The 24,065-nt window shown below is 40.7% G+C and overlaps 1 protein-coding gene across 10 annotated transcripts in view; it reads right to left on the minus strand.

The window, feature by feature from the left end:
• The window catches only part of LOC140486011 (histone-lysine N-methyltransferase SETDB2-like), a 94,595-nt gene that overhangs the window by 4,896 nt on the left and 65,634 nt on the right, over window positions 1–24,065 (minus strand). For all 10 annotated transcript variants that reach the window (XM_072584541.1, XM_072584537.1, XM_072584539.1 and 7 more), the window contains 3 exons: window positions 23,787–23,904; window positions 15,003–15,153; window positions 2,291–2,565 (listed from right to left, as the gene is read on the minus strand). In XM_072584541.1, coding sequence (XP_072440642.1) covers window positions 2,291–2,565; window positions 15,003–15,153; window positions 23,787–23,904 — 544 coding nt within the window. The remainder of the gene's footprint in view (window positions 1–2,290; window positions 2,566–15,002; window positions 15,154–23,786; window positions 23,905–24,065) is intronic.

The following is a 24,065-nucleotide window of genomic DNA, read 5'->3' on the forward strand; positions in this document are numbered from 1 at the left end:
CTACCTATCTATCTATCTCAGTCTTAAATATACTTAATGACCTGGCCTCCACAGCTTTCTGTGGCAATAATTTCCATAGATTCACAGCTCTTTGGCTGAAGAAAGTTCTCCTTATCTCTGTTCTAAAAGGTCTTCATTTTACTCTAAAGCTCTGTCCTCAGGTCTAGCCTCTTCTACCAATGGAAATATCTTCCCAACATCTACTCTGTTCAGGCCATTCATTATTCTGTATATTTAAATTAGATCCCCACTCATTCTTCTGAACTCCATCAAGTATAAACCCAGAGTCCTCAAACGTTCCTCATATGTTAAGCTTTACATTCATGAGCCTCTTCCAAACATGTGCCAGGGCCAGTGCATTCTTCCAGAGACACGGGGCCCAAAAGTGCACACAATACTCCAAATATGGTCTGACCAGAGCCTTATAAAGCTGCAGAAGTATATCCCTACTTTTATATTTAAGACCTCTCAAAATAAATGCTATCATTGCATTTGCCTTCCTAACTACTGACTCAGCTGCAAGTTTACCTTGTGGGAATCCTAGACCAGAACACCCAAGTCTCTTTGCACTTCAGACTTCTGAATTTTCTCTCCATTTAGAAAATAGTCCATGCCTCTATTCTTCCTACCAAAGTGCATGACCTCACAATTTCTCACATTGTACTCCATCTACCACTTCTTTGGCCACTCTCCAAACCTGTCCAAATGCTTCTGCAGCCTCTCTGCCTCCTCAATGCTTCCCGTCCCTCTACCTATCTTTGTATTGTCTGTAAATTTAGCCAGAGTGCCATCAGTTCCTTCATCTAGATTGTTCATGTATAAAGTGAAAAGTTGTGGTCCAAAACCTGAGCCTTGCGGAACACTACTTATCACCATCCTGAGAAGGATTCATTTATCCCTGCTCTCTCCTTTCTGCTAGGCAGCCAAGCTTCTATCTATCCTGGCACCTTGCTTCTGACACCACGGGCCCTTATCTTACTCTAACAAGCAACTTTCCAGCAACTGCTAACATCCTGAGCTAAGTGAAGACGACATGATGGTGGCAGCAGCTGTTGTTGGAGTTGATGGTTAAGTGGTTACTGCATGACCAAGGATCACACCCCCAAACCTCTAAACCATGACCTTTTTAAAGAACTTTACATTTGACGAGTATATTTTTGCTTAACTGGAAACTATTATTGCATATTGCTCAATGAGGCCCCCAATTTGCCTTTCCATAAATTTGCTATAATCTACTCATGCTTCAGTTCATCTGCAGCTGAAACCTTCAACCACATCTTGATTATCTTCAGAGTTGACTATTTCAACACACTCCTGAAAGGTTTTACATTTTCTTTTCTACATAAACATGAGAAAATACAAAACCCTGCTGCCTGTATCTTTCGTCATAATGAGTTATCAACACCTATCAGTCCTAACCTGACTCCAGTTAAACAATACTTCATTTTAAAATTCTTCTTTTTGTTTTCAAAGTCTTAAATGGTTGTGCTCCTCCCTATCCTGGAATCTCTTCCAGTTCAGCAATCGTCAGAGACATTTATGCTCTACTCTAGTACTTTGAGTAGTCCTGATTTAAAATAATTCCACCATTAGTTGCCATTTCTGCAGCAATTTGACTCAGAATCCCTATAGTGCAAAAAAAGGCCATTTGGCCCAGTAATCTACACTGACCCTCCAAATAGCATCCTATCCCAGATCCAGTTCTCCACCCTATCCCTGTAACCCCGCAATTACTGTGACTAATCCAACCTACCACGCACATCCTTGAAAACTATGAGTCAATTTAGCAGGGCCAATCCACTTAACCTGCGCATCTTTGAACTGTGGAAGGAAACCAGAAGAACTGGAGGAAACCCACACAGGGAGGATGTGCAAACTCCACACAGTTACCCAAGACTGGAAACAAACCAGCTCTGTGAGGCGGCATTGCTAACCACTGGACTCACACTCGCTAATTTCTCAAATCCCTTCCTAAATCTCGCCATAGCTCTACCTCACTTTTATCTTGAAAGTGATTCTTTAAAACCAACCTCTTGGTTATTTGCCTGAAAATCTCTATATTTGGTTAAATGTCAAAATTTGCTTTATGATGTTCCTGTGAAGGACATTGGACAACTTCATTCAGTTAAAGGCGATACATAAATCTAAGTTGCTATTGTTTACTCACAATGCCTTAATCTGATTTTGGCAGTCAACTGAAATTTGAGCAATTGCACAGAATATTTAGCTGGTATTATTGTGGAACAGTTTCCTATTCATGAAAATCTCTTAGATCAGTAAGTTTACTTACGTTAATAAATCGGCCTATGTTTCCTTCTTTTGTAGCATCCAAAAAATAACAGGAATCCCCTTGCTCATTAGCATTACACATTCCTTGTAATTTTGAAGCCTGTTCTTTGTGATGGCTATTCTGAATCAACGTGTCTTGTACATTTGTCTTTTTCTTCTTTGATTCATTTTCCTGTTCAGATGATCTTTTACATGCTGGACTCTGAAAATCTTTTTCACCCAAGCGAATAGAATAATTTATTCCATAACCAGCACGGCTTCTATTGTCCAAGCCTCCTATAAAATTGCCAAACATAATGAAGTTGTCACACATTCATATAGTAATGTTAAATGAAGCATTACTCAGGAAATGTTCGACTGAGTGTGCATTGGTGAACCACTGACCTAGGTCAAAGCAGAACAGTCTAGTTTGTTCTCATTACCCTTCTTTCCATGAGTTTGATACAACTGCGTGGCTTGCTAGTCAAGTTCAGAAAACAGTTCAGTTAAATCACATACACTATAAATCATACACTGAAATTATGTGCAAGGATAGCAGTTTCCTTCCCTAAAATTATATCAGTAAATCAATTAGGTTTTCACAACCTGATAGCTTTGCAGTCACAACTGACAGTAGCTTTTTATTCAGACTTTATTTGATTTTTTTTTCCACAAATACAAAATCATAAGTCTCAAGGTTATCAGTCTAGGCGTGTGGATTACCAATCTAGCAACAACTGATTATTAGATACACTGTCACAGTAAGAAACTGAAATGTTCATCAAAACCTTGTGGGAGTTCCTGTGTATGTTGTACAGAATAGCTTACTTTCAGAAAATGTAGAACACAGCGTTCCAAATATTAGTCCTTAGTTGAGGGGATGTAGTTAAAGATTACAATTAACAAGAATGCAGAGAGACTCTATGCTGAAGCTTACTGAGAGTAGCAGTTGTGCTAATGTCATACAAGAATGGTACAGATAAGACAATGAATGTAGAAACACAGGAACAGTAGTCGGCTAGTCAACCCTTTTAGCTTGTACCATAAACCATATAACTCCATATACCTTCCTTTGGTCCATATCTCTTAATACCTTTGATTCTACTTCCACTGCTGTTTGTTAGAGTCATACAGCATGAAAACAGACCCTTCGGTCAACCTCATCATGCTGACCAAGTTTCCCAAACTAAATTAGTCCCATTTTCCTGCATTTGGCCTATCTTGCCTGTCTCATTCTTGTCTGACATTGGTACAACTGCTATTGTCAATAAGCTGCAACACTGAGTCTCTGCATTCTTGTTGATTGTAATCTTTAACCACATCCACTCAACTGAGAATTACTTCTTGGCACTCTGCATTCTATGCTTGTAAATCTTTTCTGAACCCTATCCAATATAATAACATCCTTCCTATAGCAGGTTGACCAGAACTGTACACAGTACTCCAAAACATGGCTTCAGCAACGTCCTATATAACCATAACATGAGGTCCTAATTCCTATACTCAATGGCAAGCATGCTAAATGTCTTCTTAACCACCCTGTCAAGGGTTCCAAATATTCACTACCCTTCTGCGTATGGATATGTTTCCTAACATCTCTCCTGAACGGTCTGGCCCTAATTCTCAGACTCTATCCTCTCGTTCCAGAATTCCCAACCAATGAAAATAGTTTATCTTTATCTACCCTCTCTTTTCCTCTTAATATCTTGAGAATTCAATCAGATCCCCCCCTTAACCTTCTAAATGCTAGAGAAAACAGGCCTAACTTATATAGTCACTCCTCATAATTTAAACCCCTGAAGGGGATAAACCTACGTTATACTCCCTTCCTAAGTTATGATGCCCAGATCTATTCACAGTAGTCCAAGAGGGCTCTAACCAGGGATTTCTAACTTTTGCATTCTTGTACCCTAGTCATCCAGATTTAAAGGCCAGCATTCCATTGGCTTTCTTCGTTATTTTCTTTATCGGTTTGTGGCATTTTAAAGATTATGCACCTGAACCCCCAAGTCTCTTTTGACATCCACTGTATTCAATTTCATACCATCTAGAAAGTAGCCTGATCTATGCAGTTTTCAGACCAAAATGGAAAACTGCACACTCACTTATGTCCATTTGCCACAATTTTGCCCATTCACATTGTCTAATTAAAATCCCTTTGTAACTTTACGTTATCACCTACACTGTCAACAATGCTGCCTAACTTCGTGTCATCAGCAAATTTGGATACGTGACTTTCTAAGCTGTTATGGAAGTTGTTAATAAATATCTGTAATTAAAAGGACAGCATGGTGGCTCAGTGGTTAGCACTGCTGCCTCACAGCATCAGGGACACAGGCTTGATTCCAGCATGGGCAACTGTCTATGTGGAGTTTACACGTTCTCCCCGTGTCTGTGAGGGTTTACTCCGGGTGCTCCAGTTTCCTCTCACAATCCAAAGATGTGCATGTTAGGTGAATTGGTCATGCTAAATTATCTATAGTGCTGAGGGATGTGTGGGTTAGGTGCTTTGATCAGGGGTAAATGTAGACTAATAGGTTAGGGGAATGGGGCTGGGTGGGTTGCTCTTTGGAGGGTCGGTGTGGACTTGTTGGGCCGAATGGCCTGTTCCCACACTGTTGGAATTCTATGATTCTAAATAATGTGAATAATTGAGGCCCTAACCCAAAAAGTCTCTTGTAGGACACTACTGATCACATCCTGCAAATCTAAGTACCTTTTGAGAGATAATATACTCCACTAAGCTGACATCTAATTTTTATTAAGTATGCTTGGTGCTGCTCCAGGCATGTTCTCCTACATGCTTCATCGAACAAAGGTTGATACCTCAATCTTATAGGGATGAATGGCAATGTTGAGGATTTACTGGGCCATGAGCTTACAAATCATGGGTGAATACAATATTGCTCCTGATGGTGACCCACAGCTCAGTTTCAAGTTGATAGATGTATTGAAAATCCTGCCTATTTAACAAGTGAATCAAGGGTTAACAGAAAAGGGTGTGAAAGTCAAAGTGAGGAGTGTCGGATCAGCCGCGATCCTATTGAATGGTGCAGCAGGTCTGAGGGTCCAAACTGCCTTCTCCACTGACTGTCAGGGAGGTTGCTCAGAAAAAAATGCAGCTTGATATTGCTGTTCATGCTAATTTTTTGAATAATCATATACATGTAGCTTGTTTTTTTTCCATTTGTGTAATAAACTGGTTTCCTTTTATTGAAGGACATGACAGACTCACCTTAATATCTTCAATGACTAACTAAACTTTGAAAATTAAACTTATGACCTATCAAACCATGTTTCACACTGGGATCTGACTTGTCCAGGTTTACTGTTGTCTAGCATCAGAAAGTGGGGACTTGTAAAGGAAAGTAATTCATTGAATTTAAGAGGGACCCATGGATTTATATAAAAGAAATTGGAGGATATGGAAATTCTGGACATAAAACTCGAGAGTGGTCATGAAGTTCATTTTATGGATTGCAATGACAAGACGACTTTGTATGGAGTGGAAGGGAGTCCTACGAAATATTTGAGCTAAACAGAGAGAGAGAGTTAGCAGGTAACTTCAAGGTAGAAATAAAGTCAGGATTTTCTAAGAATGTTAAAAGGGATTACCCAACATTTAGAATTAAAAGGAAGGAATCCTGAAGCTGATGTGTCGCCTCAATAATTAGCTACGTTTCACTTAGAAATACAAACAAATTTTCACTAGAGATAGAAAAAATTTTTAAAAATAACTGGAAGAAAAGGATGGGAGAGAAATGGAAATGAAAATAGAATTAAATGAAAAAAAGAAATGGAATTTTAAAAATTTTAATTTCAGTGTGGAGGGGGAAGTTAGATAACATTAAAGCAAAAAACAAAAGTCAGTGGCTCAGAAGATGATTCTGATTCCAATAAAGGAGGTTGATTTAACTAAAAATCCATGCATAGTGGCTAAATTTAAAGTAGATGCAGTGGAAAGAAATTTCACCTCATTTGAAAAGATGGCTGGGAAAATGAAGTGGTCAAAATATGTTTGGACGTTAATGTTATAAAGTGTTTTAACAGAAAACGTTATAAAATGTGTATACCAATTTATCAGAAGAACAATCTAAGTCCATCAAACTGTTTACAAAAACAATACTCAATGTTTGTGGGCTTGTCTCTAAACCTCATCAATTAAAATGTAGAACTACAACAAAGAAACCTAATAAAAATTTGCAAGATAAAAAAATGTCATGGGATCAATGGTTTCAATCACTTAAGTTAGAAACAAAGCTTTCAAAATATAAGGGAAATCATAATTATGAAAGAATTCCACAACTCAATTCTACAGAATCTCAAACACTCCTGGAAGCATGGTACTCATCCTCAGACTCCACCAACAAACACATTGTCCTGGACCTGACATACAAACCGCTGCAATGAAAAACAGGAACCAGCACCAACCAGAAACAGCTCAAACAGAACTACATAAAATCAAAACAGAACAGTATAGCAGTGCTTCACAGGAGGCAACACAGCACTAATAATGTCACCTAGAAAGAGCATGAAACATCTGCCAACAAACCTAGCAGCTCAGCAAACAGACCAACAATGAACCTCAAACATTATTTGGATAAGTATCAAGTGTCAAACATCCAAGAAGAGACAGATTCACATGATATCTCACACAGAATCAAACGTCAGGAAATAGTTAAGTAGAACATTTGCAGATGCACGCTTTAGGCAATATACAAAAGGACAAAATAATAAAGAAATCTAGAACTTTAAAAGTGCTTCCATTGTAATAAGAGTGAACATACTAAAACCAATTGCTTGATGTCAAATGGGAGACCAACTGCAATTGGCAATGTCTAAGAAATCCTCAAAACACTGCATCAGGAAAGGGCATGGGTATTAAAATTGAAGCTATCATTCCCTTTCAACCTTCAAAGAGATAGATAACTCAAAACAGTCAAAACAATTTTTGAGAGTTGATAAGAAGAGTCAGACTATTGAAGGTTCTGAGTATTTCATTTCAAATGGAGTAGTATTTCCTTCTTCTATCCACAGAGTTAAATAACTAAAGGTATTGAGAGACACTGGAGCAAATCATGATTTGGAGATGCCGGTGTTGGGCTGGGGTGTACAAAATTACAAATCACACAACACCTTGGAACAAATCAGTTGCTGATGTTGATTGATACAATTTCTCTTCCAGACGGAAGCTACTGTACTTCCAATTAAACCCGTTGGACTATAACCTGCTGTTGTGAAATTTTTAACTTTGTACACCCCAGTCCAACACTGGCATCTCCAAAACATGTCCTCCAGACAGATTTGTGAAGGAGAAATGTTTCATTGGAGGTATACATGGAGATTACAAACTGGACCCAATATAAAGAGTGATCGAATAAATACAGAATTTGTGGTCAGAGTAGTGGAACAGATCCCTTTATAAGGAATAGATTTTATCTTGTCAAATTACGTAGTTGATTCAAAAATCAGCCTCACTGAGGTGGTGTAACAAGGAACAACTAGTGGAGATCAAAGCAACAGAGAATCGTGAGCAGAGAAGTATTGTATTGTTTCTTGCCAGTTTTGTGACTAAATCTTCCAATCCATTGACTCCTCTTCTTCCTGTCTGAATCTATGACAAGGGGAGATGATGTGAAAATGTAGTTATCTGATACAATTTAAATAAAGTTAAATGTAAAGGATAAATGATAAAAGAAAAAGGCTGACATGCTTAGTCCACCTTATTTAGTAGAAAAGTAATAAGCCAAACCTGAATTAAGTTCTTCCACAAAGCCTGCTCAAAAAGTAAACCAGAACCAATATACAAGTAAAATTTGCAGGAATACCAATACAGGGGGAAAAAACCCAACATTTACACTGCATGAGAGGGAAATTCCCTTTATTTGATGTCCTAGTTAAGAAATTGGCCAATGGGGCCAGAGAAATTGACCACTATCCACTGCAAACTGATCTTCACTGATGGCTATACATGTTGAAATTCTTACAGTTCCACGCATTGTAAGATTGGTCTGATCTGTGTCCTCATTAGTCAGGCCTGAGCAATTTGTTCATTTTGCAAACTTAATGCTAAACAGATGGCATCAAAGGCTTTCGGCATGATAATGGCCACGCTGATCAGATCATTTCTCACTGTATGCTGTGCAAACTCATGTTGGACCCAAAGGTGGTCACTCTTAGTCCTGAAAAAGTGTCCAGTGTATCTCAGGTTTTTTCAGAAAATTCTCAGAAATTGGTGTTACAGGTAAAGCTAACTGTTCCACACTGCTATATGCAGAGCGAACAGATGTGATTTTCAACACAAATAAGATGCTGTCATCTTGCTGTGGCTGAAAAGGAGCACTCAAACTAAGTATTCCCATATGTGACATACAAAACACGGGGAATCAACATTGAACTTAATTCAGTAAAGCCTTGTTTACTTTAATTCCTTAAGTACTAATATTTAATATAAAACATTAATTAATTGCAACATTTACTTCTTATTTCATTTAACTTAACTTCAGCTTTAACTTAGTTCATTTAACTGCACTTTACCTCCCTTTACTTAATCCATATTTAACCCTAACTCTTACTTTTAGTTTGGCTTAAATCAAATTGAATCCAATTCGAGTCAAGTGACCAACTTTGTCTCCGTGCAGTCTCGCCTCATGGTTCTTTGTCTTCTCTGAAATTAACTTCAGCGCATTGTGCTTTTCTGACGTGATTTGGGAGTCTTCTGAAAAAAGTCCTTTGTTCTGTTAACCTAGCTGAAATGTGATCCATTTCAGAAAGATCTCTGGCACTCAGTCAATGGATTAATCAAAGCCTGATCATGTTGTTCATCCCAGCCAACGAAATTTACTGGTAAACAACTCCTAAATGTTTACACCAAGTCAAAGAAGTGATATTCCAAACTCCATATAAAAGGTAGTAGTGGTGCCATAGTGGAGACTGCTATGACACTAGCCTTATTTGGTCAACACAGGAAACTATAGGTGACAGCAGCTCATGGCTGTAGCTTTTCCTGTTTGTGCAATACCTTGACCAATCACAGTTAATCTGCCTGGTTTCAAATTTAAACAAAGCATGGAAGTTAATCATTATCATGAACTGATGCATGCTCCATGGCAATGCCTCTATCACAGCCCACATTGTCTTCCAATGCAACATTGTTGTTGGTTTTCCCTTAAATTGGAATACTTGTGGTGTGTGCAAGATGAAAAGCTTCAACAAAACATTGAAGGATAGTCAGACCAAAAATGTATTCATAAATGGTAAAAGAGAAAAACTAAAAATCAGAAAAATTCAAAAATTAATCAGAAATTTAAATCCACAAGTTGATGCTCCAGTAATCAGGTTAGATCATTTAGAGGCGCTTCAAAATATCAGACAATCTTTGAAAACATTTTCAAAGTACATACCACAGATATTACAGACTCCTGAATTGATTTGTGTAAGTAATCAAGGAAATCCATCTCTTTGGCTACGTATCATTAGTTTAAACATAGCAACTTGGAGTAGGAGAAGCCAATGCAAAGGATGCATTACATCTAAAACACATCTGTATGGATTAAACCCAGAGAAGCAACCTCAAATGAGAGAAGAGATTAAGTTCATGATGAATAATGACATTATTGAACCAAGTCATAGATTACAGTGCAAGACTAAGTTGTACCTAGAGAAGCAAACCGTGCCAAAGATAAATGGCAAATCCTGTGGTGAATCAGCACAAAAGGAATTTATTAGTTCAGAAGTTCATTCCAAATTTTAACACTGTAGTGGTTAAAATCAAATTTGTCCAATTTATTTGGGCCATACTATGAAACAAGGCAAAGTTACATCTAGTGAAGCAAGAAATTTGAATGGACGAAAAGAAAAGTCAGTGTCTTTGACAATTTGAAAGCTGTGTGAATAACAACATGGAATTCAGCAGCATTGAATAACGGGAAGCCATTTAAATTGACTGTTGATGTCAGCATCATTGGTATTGGTGCAGAGCTAATAATAAAGGACACAGTAAGTATCAAATGGGCAGTCAGCTATTTTTCCAGGAAACGAAACAGGTAAAATATTTGACAATGGAAAAAGAAACACCGAGTCCAATGTTGAGTTCACATCTAACAAATCTCGAGAAACGATTACTTACATGGTCCACAACCTTTTTTCCAGTTAAGAGATTCCTTTGTTCTATTTCCCCAGCCCAGTATCAGTTGAAGCTTTAACTTTCACAGTATGGCTTTAACTTCTCCAGCTTTATTCTGGGCCCTGGACAGAGACAGAACGATTGCCCATGTGCACAAAGACATGAGTTCTCGGTCTTCCCTCGAACAGCAGATTCTTAAGGAATTATATAGTCACATACAGGGAATAGCATCCAAATAAGATAACATCTATGTTGGTTGGGTAACTGTTGCAATCAACGAGCATCAACTGTAAAGATTAAGCCATCTGGCATTACACAATGGATGCTCTTAACCTTATTAACTGGCATTACACAATGGATGCTTTTTACCTCGTTAACCCACTACCGTTGCCTCCAGCACCTCATCGTTTACTGCAAGTTCTTATCTGGTCAAAGTCAAGCTAGCTGAGCCTTTGTCACACAACCCAAAACTTAACTCTTCCCCTAACTGCTCATACGTTATGCACTTTCCCAACATGACAAAAAACTGCTCCAATAGTCAAAAACCATTTAAGTTAAAATTATTCACATACAAGGCAAAGGCAATATTATAGCAGATGCTTTCTTGAGTGTAAATATCAATAAAAACTAATCCAATACTCAAACTGACTTGTGCAGAATATGATTGTTATGAAAATACCACTAGCTGGGAACCTAATAAGTTGATTGCCTGCAGAGTATGAATTATTCTTTAGAGATTTGAAATATCAGTTTTCCCTCCCATTTTCAACTTCTCTTCCTCTGTTTCTTCGCTTCTCATCCTTTCTTTCTGTCCCTCCCTTTATTTGTTACTATATAGAAAGGCATCACCTAAAATTAGATACTAGACTTGCTAAATTCTGAAATTTTGACACTAGGCTTGTCAAATTCTGAAATTTTGACACTAGGCTTGTCAAATTCTGAAATTTTGACACTAGGCTTGTCAAATTCTGAAATTTTGACTACTTTCAGTTTGTCATATTTAAAGTTCTTCGAACAGAGGGAAATTAATTTTTTGTGAATAATGAAAATGCTAAAAAGCATTTAGAGAAATGTCAGAGAATAAAGAACACAGAGAGGATAAATGAACCCAGTAACCTAACCTATATGGTGTTGGTTTAACCCAAGGATCACCATGCCTCAGATAACAGTGAGGTTGAGATGAAGGATTCTGAATAATCCAAGATAGAGGATGGGGAAAAAATTGAGGCTGTAACAGCTGCTCCTTTTTTGAAGTATTTTCGGTGTTGGAGGTGATTTCCTCGAATTCCAGGAGCAGAAATTACTGTTTTATGCGCTATTGCATTGTTTTGCAATTTTGGGGGGAAAAAAGTCAATACAATTGCACTTTTAAAGAAAGGAGAAAAACAGACAAAAGGCAGTGAGCACATGGTTAGTGAGGGAGAAAGAGAAAGAAACATATACTGTTAACTGACACAACAATGAATCTGTACAACTACTGCTTTTGCTATTTGAGTACATGTATCTCTGGACAGCAGAGTACATCTTAGCAAAATTAACAAAGAGAGAAGTTCACAGTTGACATTGGAGGAACGTGTATGGAGAGCGAACAGGTAAGTGCTTCTTAACATGTAACCTTGCTGTAAGTCTACAGTAGGGAGTACAGTGGGTTCTTTCTTGATTTTATGTTTTATTGAAATCTGTCTCTCGATCAAATTTTAAAAATATAAACTATAAGTATTAAGTTAGCCTGGAGCACTGTTTTTTAAAGCAATATGACTGTGCTATTTTCTGAGTGTGTAGATTGTGAAGGAGCAAAGACGGCCTTTAGTAGAGTGATATGCTCTTCCTGTCAAATGTGGGAGTTAGGGACAGTTTCTATGTTACTGATGATTATGTCTGCAGGAAGAATCTATGGTTGGGAATCCTATCAGATTGCACGGATCGACTGGTGTGATAATTAGATGAAATGAGGAATTTACAAAAGCTAGGGGATGTGATGGATGGCAGTTATAGGAAGGGAGAAAAGCTACTGATACAGTCAGGTAGATGGGTTAACTCGAGGCAAGGTAGGAGGGGTAGGCAGGTACTGCAGGAGTCTCCTGTGGCTATCCCCATTTCAAACAAGTACACTGTTTTAGAAAATGTAGGGGGTGATGGACTGTCAGGGGAATGTAGCACCAACAGCCAAATTTCTGATGTCGAGGCTGGCTCAAATGTAATGAGGGGTACGTTGGGTTCCAAGCAATCGATTGTGATAGGGGGCTGTCAGGTCAGAGGCACAGACAGACATTTCTGCGGCCAGCAGCAAAAAATCAAAATGGTGTTTTGCCCCCTGGTGCCAGGATCAAGGATGTCTCAGAGAGGGTGCAGAATGTTCTCAAAGGGGAGAGGGATCAGCAGGACCACTATTTAAGAAAGGTGGTAAGGAAAGCCAGGGAACTATAGACTGGTGAGCCTGACGTCGATGGTGGGTATGTTGTTTGAGGGAATCCTGAGGGACAGGATGTACATGTACTGGAAAGGCAAGGACTGATTAGGGATAGTCAGCAAGGCTTAGTGCATGGAAATCATGTCTCACGAACTTGATTGAGTTTTTTGAAGTAGTCACAAAGAGGTTTGAAGAGGGCAGAATGGTGGACCTGATCCATATGGACTTCAGTCTGGTGTTCAACAAGGTTCCTCATGGTAGGCTGGTCGGCAAAGTTAGATCTCGTGGAAATAGCCATTTGGATGCAGAAGTGGCTCAAAGGTAGGAGACAGAAGGTGGTGGTGGAGAGTTGATTTTTTAGACTGGAGGCCTGTGACCAGTGATGTGCCACAAGAAATAGTACTGGGTCCATACTTTTCGTCATTTATATAAACTATTTGAATGTGAACATAGGAGGTATAAGTTAGTAAGTTTGCAGATGACACCAAAATTGAAGGTGTAGAGGACAGTGAAGGAGGTTACCTCAAAATAAAATGGGATCGTGATCAGATGGGCCAATGGGCTGACAGGTGGCAGATGGAGTTTAATTTAGTTAAATGTGAGGTGTTGCATTTTGGAAAAGCAAATCATAGCAGGACTTATACACTTAATGGTAAGGTCCTAGGGAGTGTTGCTGAACAAAGAGACTTTGGAGTGCAGGTTCATAGTTCCTTGAAAGCAGAGTCACAGGTAGATTAGATTCCCTACAGTATGGAAACAGGCCCTTCGGCCCAACCAATCCACACAGACCCTCCGAAGAGTAACCCACCCAGACCTATTTCCCTCTGACGAATGCATCGAGCACTATGGGCAATTTAGTATGGCCAATTCACCTGACCTGCACATCTTTGGACTGTGGGAGAAAACGGGAGCACCCGGAGGAAACCCAGGCAGACATGGGGAGAACGTGCAAACTCCACACAGACAGTTGCCCGAGCCTGGAATCGAACCTGAGACCCTGGTGCTGTGAGGCAGCAGTGCTAACCACTGAGCACCATGTGGATAGTGAAAGCGGCATTTGGTATGCTTTCCTTTCTTGGTCAGAGCACTGAGTACATGAGTTGGGAGGTCATGTTGTGGCTGTACAGGACATTGGTCCGACCATTTTTGGAATATTACGTGCAATTCTGGGCTCCTTCTTATCAGAAGGATGTTGTGAAACTTGAAAGGGTTCAGAAAAGATTTACAAGGATGTTGGCAGGGTTGGAGAGGCTGAATAGGCTAGGGCTGTTTTCCCTGGAGCGTGGGAGGCTGAGAGGTGACCTTATAGAGGTTTATAAAATCATGAGGGGCATGGATATGATAAATAGATAAGGTATTTTCCCTGGGGTGGGGGAGTCCAGAACTAGAGGGAATAGGGGAAAGATACAAAAGGGACCTAAGGAGCAAATTTTACACGCAGAGGGTGGTTCGTGTATGGCAAGAAGTGGAAGAGGCTGGTACAAATGCAGCATTTAAAAGGCATCTGGATGGGTATATGAATAGTAAGGGTTTAAAGGGATATGGGCCAAGTGCTGGCAAATGGGACTAATTTAGATTAGGATATCTGGTCAGCATGGACGAGTTGGATCAAAGGGTCTGTTTCCATGCTATACATCTCTGTGACTTTATGACTCTCTATAGTTCAATGAGAGCCATTTATGGCAACCTCATCCCGTGCAAGAATTGAATTTACATACATCACTCTGCATCACAAACAAGCTATTCAACCAACTGAGCTTACGGAACTGAGATATTAAACAGAAAGCAATGCTACGTTAATCACTTCACATTTCCTATGGTACAGTTTCTACTGCTCGTTGTGGTTGCGACAGCCCCACATCACAATTCAATTTCAGCAAGGTAACTGCACTTTAACCAGGTACAAATAACTGACTGAATATTTAACACTGCCTCAAATCCAGAGCTTTTCCACTGCTGCAAGTATTTATACAAACTGTCTGCAACACTCTGAAGAATACATTTAACTACCACCAATGCAGAGATTCCTACAACAACGTTTTCCAGAAAAGGCAGCTCCCTGTGATATGCATGATCCATTTAAATGGCAGGAACCATAAATAAACAAAACTGCTCATATACCAAGTCCACCAAGACTAAGAACCCTCCATCATCCAGGTTTCAGGCCTTGAAACTATAAGTCACTCTGTACTAAAATACCTTTGTCACTGTTGAAAAGTTGATCATCTGACAGAGTAGTGTGTTGCTTCAGTGAAAACGGCTCAAGTGTTCTTGGGAGTTTTCTGCATCGCCGCCCTGATGATTCACTGTTGTCTTCCTCTGAACTGCTGCATGCGACTGAAATCTGCCCCTGAAATACAAAATCAAAATCAGAATTTTACAGCCAGAGCTGAGCCTCAATGATGACAATCAGCAGTGTACTTGATGCTATGCACAAAAAACAAAATAAAAAAAACAAGCATCGTTTAAATATTTGGGAGGGCATAAAATAAAATGATTTTAGAAATACTTGTATGAAGTAATTAAAAAGGGATGGAGCTCCTCTGTAGAAATCTCAAACTTTCTGGATTCTTGCACACATTATGTAAATATACCACATGGATTATAACATTATCTGGAGTCAATTAAGGAACGATAACAAATGTTGGACCAATGACCTTTCGCAGTTTACTTCTCTAATCTCAAATTTAATAACATGTTATATTCTTGTTACAAAAGTCCAGACTATTATAATCTCCAGAATAAAGAAGAATTACTTTTCACCAAATACATCTGTACTTAGCTTGCAGGCATCTGCTGAAGTAAGCAGGGTTGCCTGGTCAAATACAGCTTTTTTGGCCAGAAATTATATTCCAGTATTAAATTAGATCAAAAGAGATGTCATTTGTTTCATTGGTTAATAAAGCAGATTGGCATTATACTTATTAACTACACTGTTTGGAAGCATTGAGAATCTCAAATAACATTTCATTCTTATTTACAAAGTTTTCCTATCACAAGTACAATGTGGGTAATTCCTATAGGCAAATAACCTGAACTTTACATCAATTCTCTTTCTCGAGTTAACCATAATGCTTTTACCTTGACATCTCCCCCAAAAGGAGCAGAGTTTAATACCAACATCAGACAGTTGTGAAAAGCAATTTCTACCACAAAAGTTAGTGAGATTATCAATTTCAATGTAACTGGTATACATCCACTAACTAGGTTTCTTTGCAACATGAGAAAATAAATTGAAATCGTCCCATTGGAAGTAATTACTTTTTAACCAAAATCATGAAAAAGATCATTTGTCATTCTCTCACTGTGGTGTGGAACCTTACGTGTAAATTGGCTGCTACATTTGCTTCTATCAATCCCAATGGAATTTCTCACAACTCTTCAGATATAGAAGCAATGTGTCCATAAGCAGCAAGAACTGGAATACTGAGGCATGAGCTGATAAGTGGGAAGAAACCTTTGCACCAAACAAAAAACATCTCCACCAAAAGAAATAGTAACCAATTCCCTTGATCTCCACATCATTAACATTGTTGAATGACGGGGCCTTTGGTACTATCACTGGACTATTAATCCAGAAACCCAATTAATGTTCTGGGGACCCAGGTTAAAGTTTTGCAGTCGCAGATGGTGCAATTTGAATAATAATTTTTAATAATGATTGTAAAATCTGGAATTAAAAATCCACTGATGACCATGAAACTATAACCAATTACTGGAACAACCCATCTGGTTCCCTAACGTCCTTTAGGGAATAAAATCTGCCTGTGACTCCATACTATTGGAAACCTAGCATTGTGGTTGACTTTCAACTGACCTCTGAGATGGCCGAGCATGCCATTCAGTTACATCAGAACTACAAAATCTCTAAGAAATGAAACTGGACGGATCATCTGGCATCGACCTAGGCACCAGAATAGACAACAGCCCTGTTGACCCTGGAAAATTCACCATGTAAGGCCTAGTGCCAAAACAGAGTGCCAACTGCATAGTCATTGCACAGCTGAAGTCCCACCTTCACATTGACAATAACCTCCATCATGTTATGTGGCACTCTGCTCAATGGGACAGATTTCAAACAGATCTAGCAACTCAAGACTGGACATCCATGAGGCACTCAACAGCAACAGAATTGTATTCCAGCTTAATCCGCAACCTCTTGGCCAGCATATCCCCCACTCAAATATCACCATAAAGCCAGGGTATAAACCCTGTTTCAATGGAGAGTGCTGGAGGGTATGCCAGGAGCAGCACCAAGTAAACTTAAAAATGAGGTGTCAGCCTGGTGAAGATACCACACAGGACTACTTGCGAACACCATAAGCGGTAAATGATGGATAGATCTAATAATCCCAAAACCAATAGGTCAGATCTAAGCTCTGCAGTCATAGAATCACAAAGCATGGAAAGAGACTCTTCGGTCCAACTTGTCTGTACCAACCAGACATCCCAATCTGACCTAGTCCCATTTGCCTGCATCTGGCCCATAAAACCATTCCTGTTCATATATACATCCAAATGCCTTTTAAATATTGTTGTGATTCTGTTCGCTGAGCTGGAAATTTGTGTTGCAGACGTTTTGTCCCCTATCTAGGTGACATCCTCAGTGCTTGGGAGCCTCCTGTGATGCGCTTCTGTGATCTTTCCTCTGGCATTTGTAGTGGTTTGAATCTGCCGCTTCCGGTTGTCAGTTCCAGCTGTCCGTTGCAGTGGTCGGTATATTGGGTCCAGGTCAATGTGCTTATTGATTGAATCTGTGGATGAGTGCCATGCCTCTAGGAATTCCCTGGCTGTTCTCTGTTTGGTTTGTCCTAGAATAGTAGTGTTGTCCCAGTCAAATTCATATTGCTTGTCATCTGCGTGATGGCTATTAAGGATAGCTGGTCATATCGTTTCGTGGCTAGTTGGTGTTCATGGATGTGGATCGTTAGCTGTCTTCCTGTTTGTCCTATGTAGTGTTTTGTGCAGTCCTTGCATTTTGTACACTACATTGGTTTTGTTCATGCTGGGTATTGAGTCCTTAGTTCTGGTGAGTTGTTGTCTGAGAGTGGCTGTTTGTGTGTTGTTATGAGTCCTAGTGGCTGCTGTAGTCTGGCTGTCAGTTCGGAAAGGCTCTTGATATATGGTAGTGTGGCTAGTCCTTTGGGTTATGGCATGTCCTCATTCCGTTGTCTTTCCCTTAGGCATCTGTTGATGAAAGTGCGCGGGTATCCGTTTTTGGCGAATACATTGTATAGGTGTTCTTCTTCCTCTTTTTGCAGTTCTGGTATACTGCAGTGTGTTGTGGCCCTTTTGAATAGTGTCTTGATGCAACTTCTTTTGTGTGTGTTGGGGTGGTTGCTTTCGTAGTTTAGGACTTGGTCTGTGTGTGTGGCTTTCCTGTATACCTTTGTGGTGAATTCTCCGTTCGGTGTTCTCTGTACCATCACCTCTAGGAATGGGAGTTGGTTGTCCTTTTCTTCCTCTCTGGTGAATCGGATTCCTGAGAGTGTGGCATTGATGATCCGGTGTGTGTTCTCTATTTCTGTGTTTTTAATTATTACCAAGGTGTCATCCACGTATCTGACCCAGAGTTTGGGTTGAATTTGCGATTGTAATTCTCTCCACCTCCACTACGTACTCTGGCAACTCGTTCCATACATACATCATTCTCTGCATGAAAGTGCTATCCTTCAAGTCCTTTCTAAAACTCTCCCCTCACACCTTAAACCAATGCCCTCTAATTGTGGACTCACCCACCCGAGCAAAGAGACTTTGGCTATTCATCCTGTACATGTGCCTCATGATTTTATAAACCTCTATAAGGTCACCCCTCAGCCTGCAACACTCCAGGGAAAAAAGCCCCAGCCAAGTCAGCCTCTCCCTATAACTCAAACCTTCCAGTCACAGCAACATCCTCGTAAATCTTTTCTTCATCCTCTCATGTTTAACAACATGTTTCCTACTGAAGGGTGACTAGAATTTTATGCAGTATTCTAAAAGTGATCTCACCAACATCCTGTATACTGCAACATGACCTCCCCAACTCTTACACTCAATGTTCTGACCCACGAAGGCAAATACTTTCTTCACCATGCTGTGCTACCTGCGACTCCCACTTTCAAGTAACTACGTACATTCATCCCTAGGTCTCTTTGTTTGGCAACACTCTCGAAGGCCCTACCATTAATTGTAAAATTCTGTCCTGGTTTACCTTACCAAAATGCAACACCTTACATTTATCTAAATTAAACTCCATCTGCCAATCCTCAGTCCATTGGCCCATCTGATGTCTTGTTGTACTCTGAGATAATTTTCTTCATTGTCCACTACACCACCTATTTTGGTGTCATCTGCAAACTTACAAACCATACATCATATATTCACATCCAAATTATTTGTATAAATGACAAAAAGTAAAACCAGCACCAATCCTTGCAGCACACCACTGGTCACAGGCCTCCAGTCTGAAAAGCAACCCTTTACCAGCATCCTCGGTCTCCTACCTTCAAGCCATGTCTGGCCACATCCAGCTGTGAATGGTCGTGGACAAATATCCCCATCCTCAAATGATGGAAGAGCTCAACACATCAGTGCAAAAGAGAAGGCTGAAGAATTTGCAGCAATCTTAAGCCAAAAGTGTGAAGTGGATGATTCATCTCAACCTCATCAAGTGGTCCCCAGCATTACAGACACCAGTCATTAGCCACATCGTTTCATTCCACGTGGTATCGAGAAACAGTTGGAGACACTGGATACCGCAAAGTCTATGGGGCCTGACAACATTCCACTAATAGTACTGAAGACTCGTGTTCCACAACTTGCCGTTTCCCTAACCAAGCTCTTCCAGTACAGTTACAACACTGGCATCTGCCCACCAATGTCAAAAATTGCCCAGTATGGAATCCAACATAGCCAATTCTCGCCCCATCAGTCTGCTCTCGATGTCTGTAAAGTGATGGAAGGGGTCATCAACAGTGCTATCAAGCAGCACATGCTCAGTGCTACCGAGTTTGGGTTCCACCAGGACCACTCAGATCCTAATCCCATCAGAGTCTTGGTTCAAACATAGACAAAAAGTTGAAATCCAGAAGTGAGATGAGAGTGACTGCCCTTGATATCAAGGCTGCATTCGACTGAGTGTGGCATCAAGGAGCCCTAGCAAAACAGGAATCAATGGGTATTGGAGGCAAACTCTCTGCTGGTAGAGTCATACCTGGCACATGGTCATGGTTGTTGGAGGTCAGTCCATAAGACCATAAGACATAGGAGTGGAAGTAAGGCCATTCGGCCCATCGAGTCCACTCCGCCATTCAATCATGGCTGCTGGGCACTTCAACTCCACTTACCCGCATTCTCCCCGTAGCCCTTAATTCCCCGAGACAACAAGAATATATCAATCTCTGCCTTGAAGACATTTAGCGTCCCGGCCTCCACTGCACTCTGCGGCAATGAATTCCACAGGCCCACCACTCTCTGGCTGAAGAAATGTCTCCGCATTTCTGTTCTGAATTTACCCCCTCTAGTTCTAAGGCAGTGTCCACGGATCCTAGTCTCCTCACCTAACGGAAACAATTTCCTAGCATCCACCCTTTCCAAGCCATGTATTATCTTGTACGTCTCTATTAAGTCTCTCCTTAATCTTCTAAACTCCAATGAATACAATCCCAGGATCCTCAGCCGTTCCTCATATGTTAGACCTACCATTCCAGGGATCATCCGTGTGAATCTCCGCCGGACACGTTCCAGTGCCAGTATGTCCTTCCTGAGGTGTGGGGACCAAAACAGTCATCTCAGCTCCAAGACATCTCCGGAGGACAAGTTCCTCAGGGCAGTGTCCTAGCCCCAACAATATTCAGCTGCTTTATCAATGACCTTCCCTCCATTATAAGGTTAGAAGTGGGGACGTTCGCTGATGATTGCACAATGTTAAGTACTATTCATGACTCATCAGATACAGAATCAGTCCATGTTCAAATTCAACAAAATCTGGACAATATCCAGACTTGGTTTGACAAGTGGCAAGTAACATTCACACCACACAAATGCTAGGCTATGACCATCACCAATAAGGGATAATCTAACCACCCCTTGACATTCAATGATGTTACTATCACTGAATTCCCGCTATCAACATCCTGAGGGTTATCACTGACCAGAAACAACTGGGCTCATTACATAAACACAGTGGCTCCTAGAGCAGGTCAGAGGCTAAAAATACTCCAGAGAGTAAAACACCTCCTGAATCCAACATCTACAAAGCACAAATTTGAAGTGCTCCCAATTTGCCTGGATGGGTGCAGTGCCAACAACACTCAAGAACCTGGACACTATCAAGGGCAATGCAGCCCACTTAATTGGCACTGCATCCACAAGCATTCACTCCCTCCACCACCTTCAGTAGTAGCAGTGTGTACTATATATAAGGTGCACTGCAGACATTCACCACAGATACCTTCCAAACCCACGACCACTTCCATCTAGAAGGACAGGGGCACAAGAGACACAGGAACAGCACCACCTTCAACTTCGCTCCAAGCCACTCACAATCCTGACTTGACAATATATCACTGTTCCTTCACTGTCACTGGGTCAAAATCCTGGAATTGCTTCCCTTACAGCATTTTGTGTCAACCCACAGAAGGTGGACTGCAGCAGTGCAAGAAGGCAGCTCACCACCACCTTCTCAAAAGACAGGAAACAAATGATGGCCAGCCAGGGATGCTGACATCCCACAAGTGAATATTAAAAAATACCCACGATCAACATCCTGAGGGTTACCATTGGCCGAAACAATTGGGTCAACCATGTGAATTCAGTGACTACAAGAGGAGGGCAGAGGCTAGAAATTCTATGGTAAACCTCCTGGATAACCAAAGCCTGCCCACCAACAACAATGTACCAGTTAGGAGTGTGATGGAATACTTTCCAGTTGCCTGGATGAGTGCATCTTCAACGATATTCAAGAACTTCAAAACGACACATGACAAGGTCCTCTTTGTCCTCATTCACCTCTTCAAAAGTAAATTCCCTCCACCACTGCCATACATGTGTACTACTTACAAGATGCATGGCAGTATCTCACCAAGCTTTCTTTAACCACACCTCCCAAGTCTGTATCATCTGGAAGGACAAGGGCAGTAAATGCATGGGAACATGAATATCTATAAGTTTCTCTTTGAGCCGTACAGCATCCTGATTTAAAACTGTATCATTGATTCTTCACTGTCACTGGTTCAAAGGTAGAAAACAGAGGTAGGTGGTGGAGGGTTGTCTTTCAGACTGGAGGCCTGTGGCCAGTGGAGCGCCACAAGGATCGGTGCTGGGCCCTCTACTTTTTGTCATTTACATTAATGATGTGGATGCGAGCATAAAAAGGTACAGTTAGTAAGTTTGCAGATGACACCAAAATTGGACGTGTAGTGGACAGCGAAGAGGGTTACCTCAGATTACAATAGGATCTGGACCAGATGGGCCAATGGGCTGAGAAGTGGCAGATGGAGTTTAATTCAGATAAATGCGAGGTGCTGCATTTTGGGAAATCAAATCTTAGCAGGACTTATACACTGAATGGTAAGGTCCTAGGGAGTGTTGCTGAACAAAGAGACCTTGGAGTGCAGGTTCATAACTCCTTGAAAGTCGAGTTGCAGGTAGATAGGATAGTGAAGAAGGCGTTTGGTATGTTTTCCTTTATTGGTCAGAGTATTGAGTACAGGAATTGGGAGGTCATGTTGCGGCTGTACAGGACATTGGTTAGGCCACTTTTGGAATATTGCGTACAATTCTGGTCTCCATCCTATCGGAAAGATGTTGTGAAACTTGAAAGGGTTCAGAAAAGATTTACAAGGATGTTTCCAGGGTTGGAGGATCTGAGCTACAGGGAGAGGCTGAACAAGCTGGGGCTGTTTCCCTGGAGCGTCGGAGGCTGAGGGGTGACCTAGTCGAGGTTTATAAAATTATGAGGGGCATGGATAGGATAAATAGACAAAGTCTTTTCCCTGGGGTCAGGGAGTCCAGAACTAGTGGGCATAGGTTTAGGGTGAGAGGGGAAAGATATAAAAGAGACCTAAGGGGCAACATTTTCACGCAGAGGGTGGTACGTGTATGGAATGAGCTGCCAGAGGATGTGGTGGAGGCTGATACAATTGCAACATTTAAGAGGCATTTGGATGGGTATATGAACAGGAAGGGTTTGGAGGGATATGGGCCGGAAGCTGGCAGGTGGGACTAGATTGGGTTGGGATATCTGGTTAGCATGGATGGGTTGGACCACAGGGTCTGTTTCCATGCTGTACATCTCTATGACTCTATGGTTCAAAATACCAGAATTCCCTTTCTAACATCACACGTTGTTTGTGTCCTTACACCTCAAGGACTTCAGCAGATCATCTCAATAGACAATAGATGCAGGAGTAGGCCATTCTGCCCTTCGAGCCTGCACCGCCATACAATATGATCATGGCTGATCATTCCTAATTAGTATCCTGTTCCAGCCTTATCTCCATACCCCTTGACTCCACTATCTTTAAGAGCTCTATCCAATTCTTTCTTAAAAGAATCCAGAGACTGGGCCTCCACTGCCCTCTGGGGCAGAGCATTCCACACAGCCACCACTCTCTGTGTGAAGTAGTTTCTCCTCATCTCTGTCCTAAATGGTCTACCCAGTATTTTTAAGTCATTATCAAAGGATATGAGGAATGGGCAACAAATGCTTGCTTTGCCAGCAATGCTCAAATACAATGAACAAATAATAGAAGTTTAACTAAAGCATATGTGCCTGTTCAAGTTGCTGTAAAAGAGCCATAACACTAATCAAAATCAGAAGACTTGCCTTCCAGTAACCTAACCACCATTTATTCCTCAACAATGACTGCAATTGATTAACTAGAAGCATTTGTTCATCGTTGCTCCCACCTTCTTATCCCACAAGTTAGTTAATTGAGAAAACAAAGTAAGACACTCATGTTTACACCAGTGTTGTTTATCTTTTCAATCGTCCTTTACCTGCTCCAGAAGCCTTCTTCGTTGAGCCTGCAGAAGGGCGGTCTTTGTTTTAGGTCTTTTATTCAGTGACTTTTCAGAAGTGTGAAAACTTGACCTTCCACATTCAGGCTTCTTTGTGCTATTCAAAGAGTTGTGAAACAAAATGCAATGTAAGAGAATTCAAAATCACAATACTGTTACCAAAGTATGACCAGACGTCTGTGCATCTTCTAAAAGTTAAACTTTGGGTACAACAGAGTCTGAAAAATATGTTAACATGCTCAGTGATCGTCACCTTTA

This window comes from Chiloscyllium punctatum, chromosome 15 (assembly GCF_047496795.1).
Source record: "Chiloscyllium punctatum isolate Juve2018m chromosome 15, sChiPun1.3, whole genome shotgun sequence".
NCBI lineage: Eukaryota > Metazoa > Chordata > Chondrichthyes > Orectolobiformes > Hemiscylliidae > Chiloscyllium > Chiloscyllium punctatum.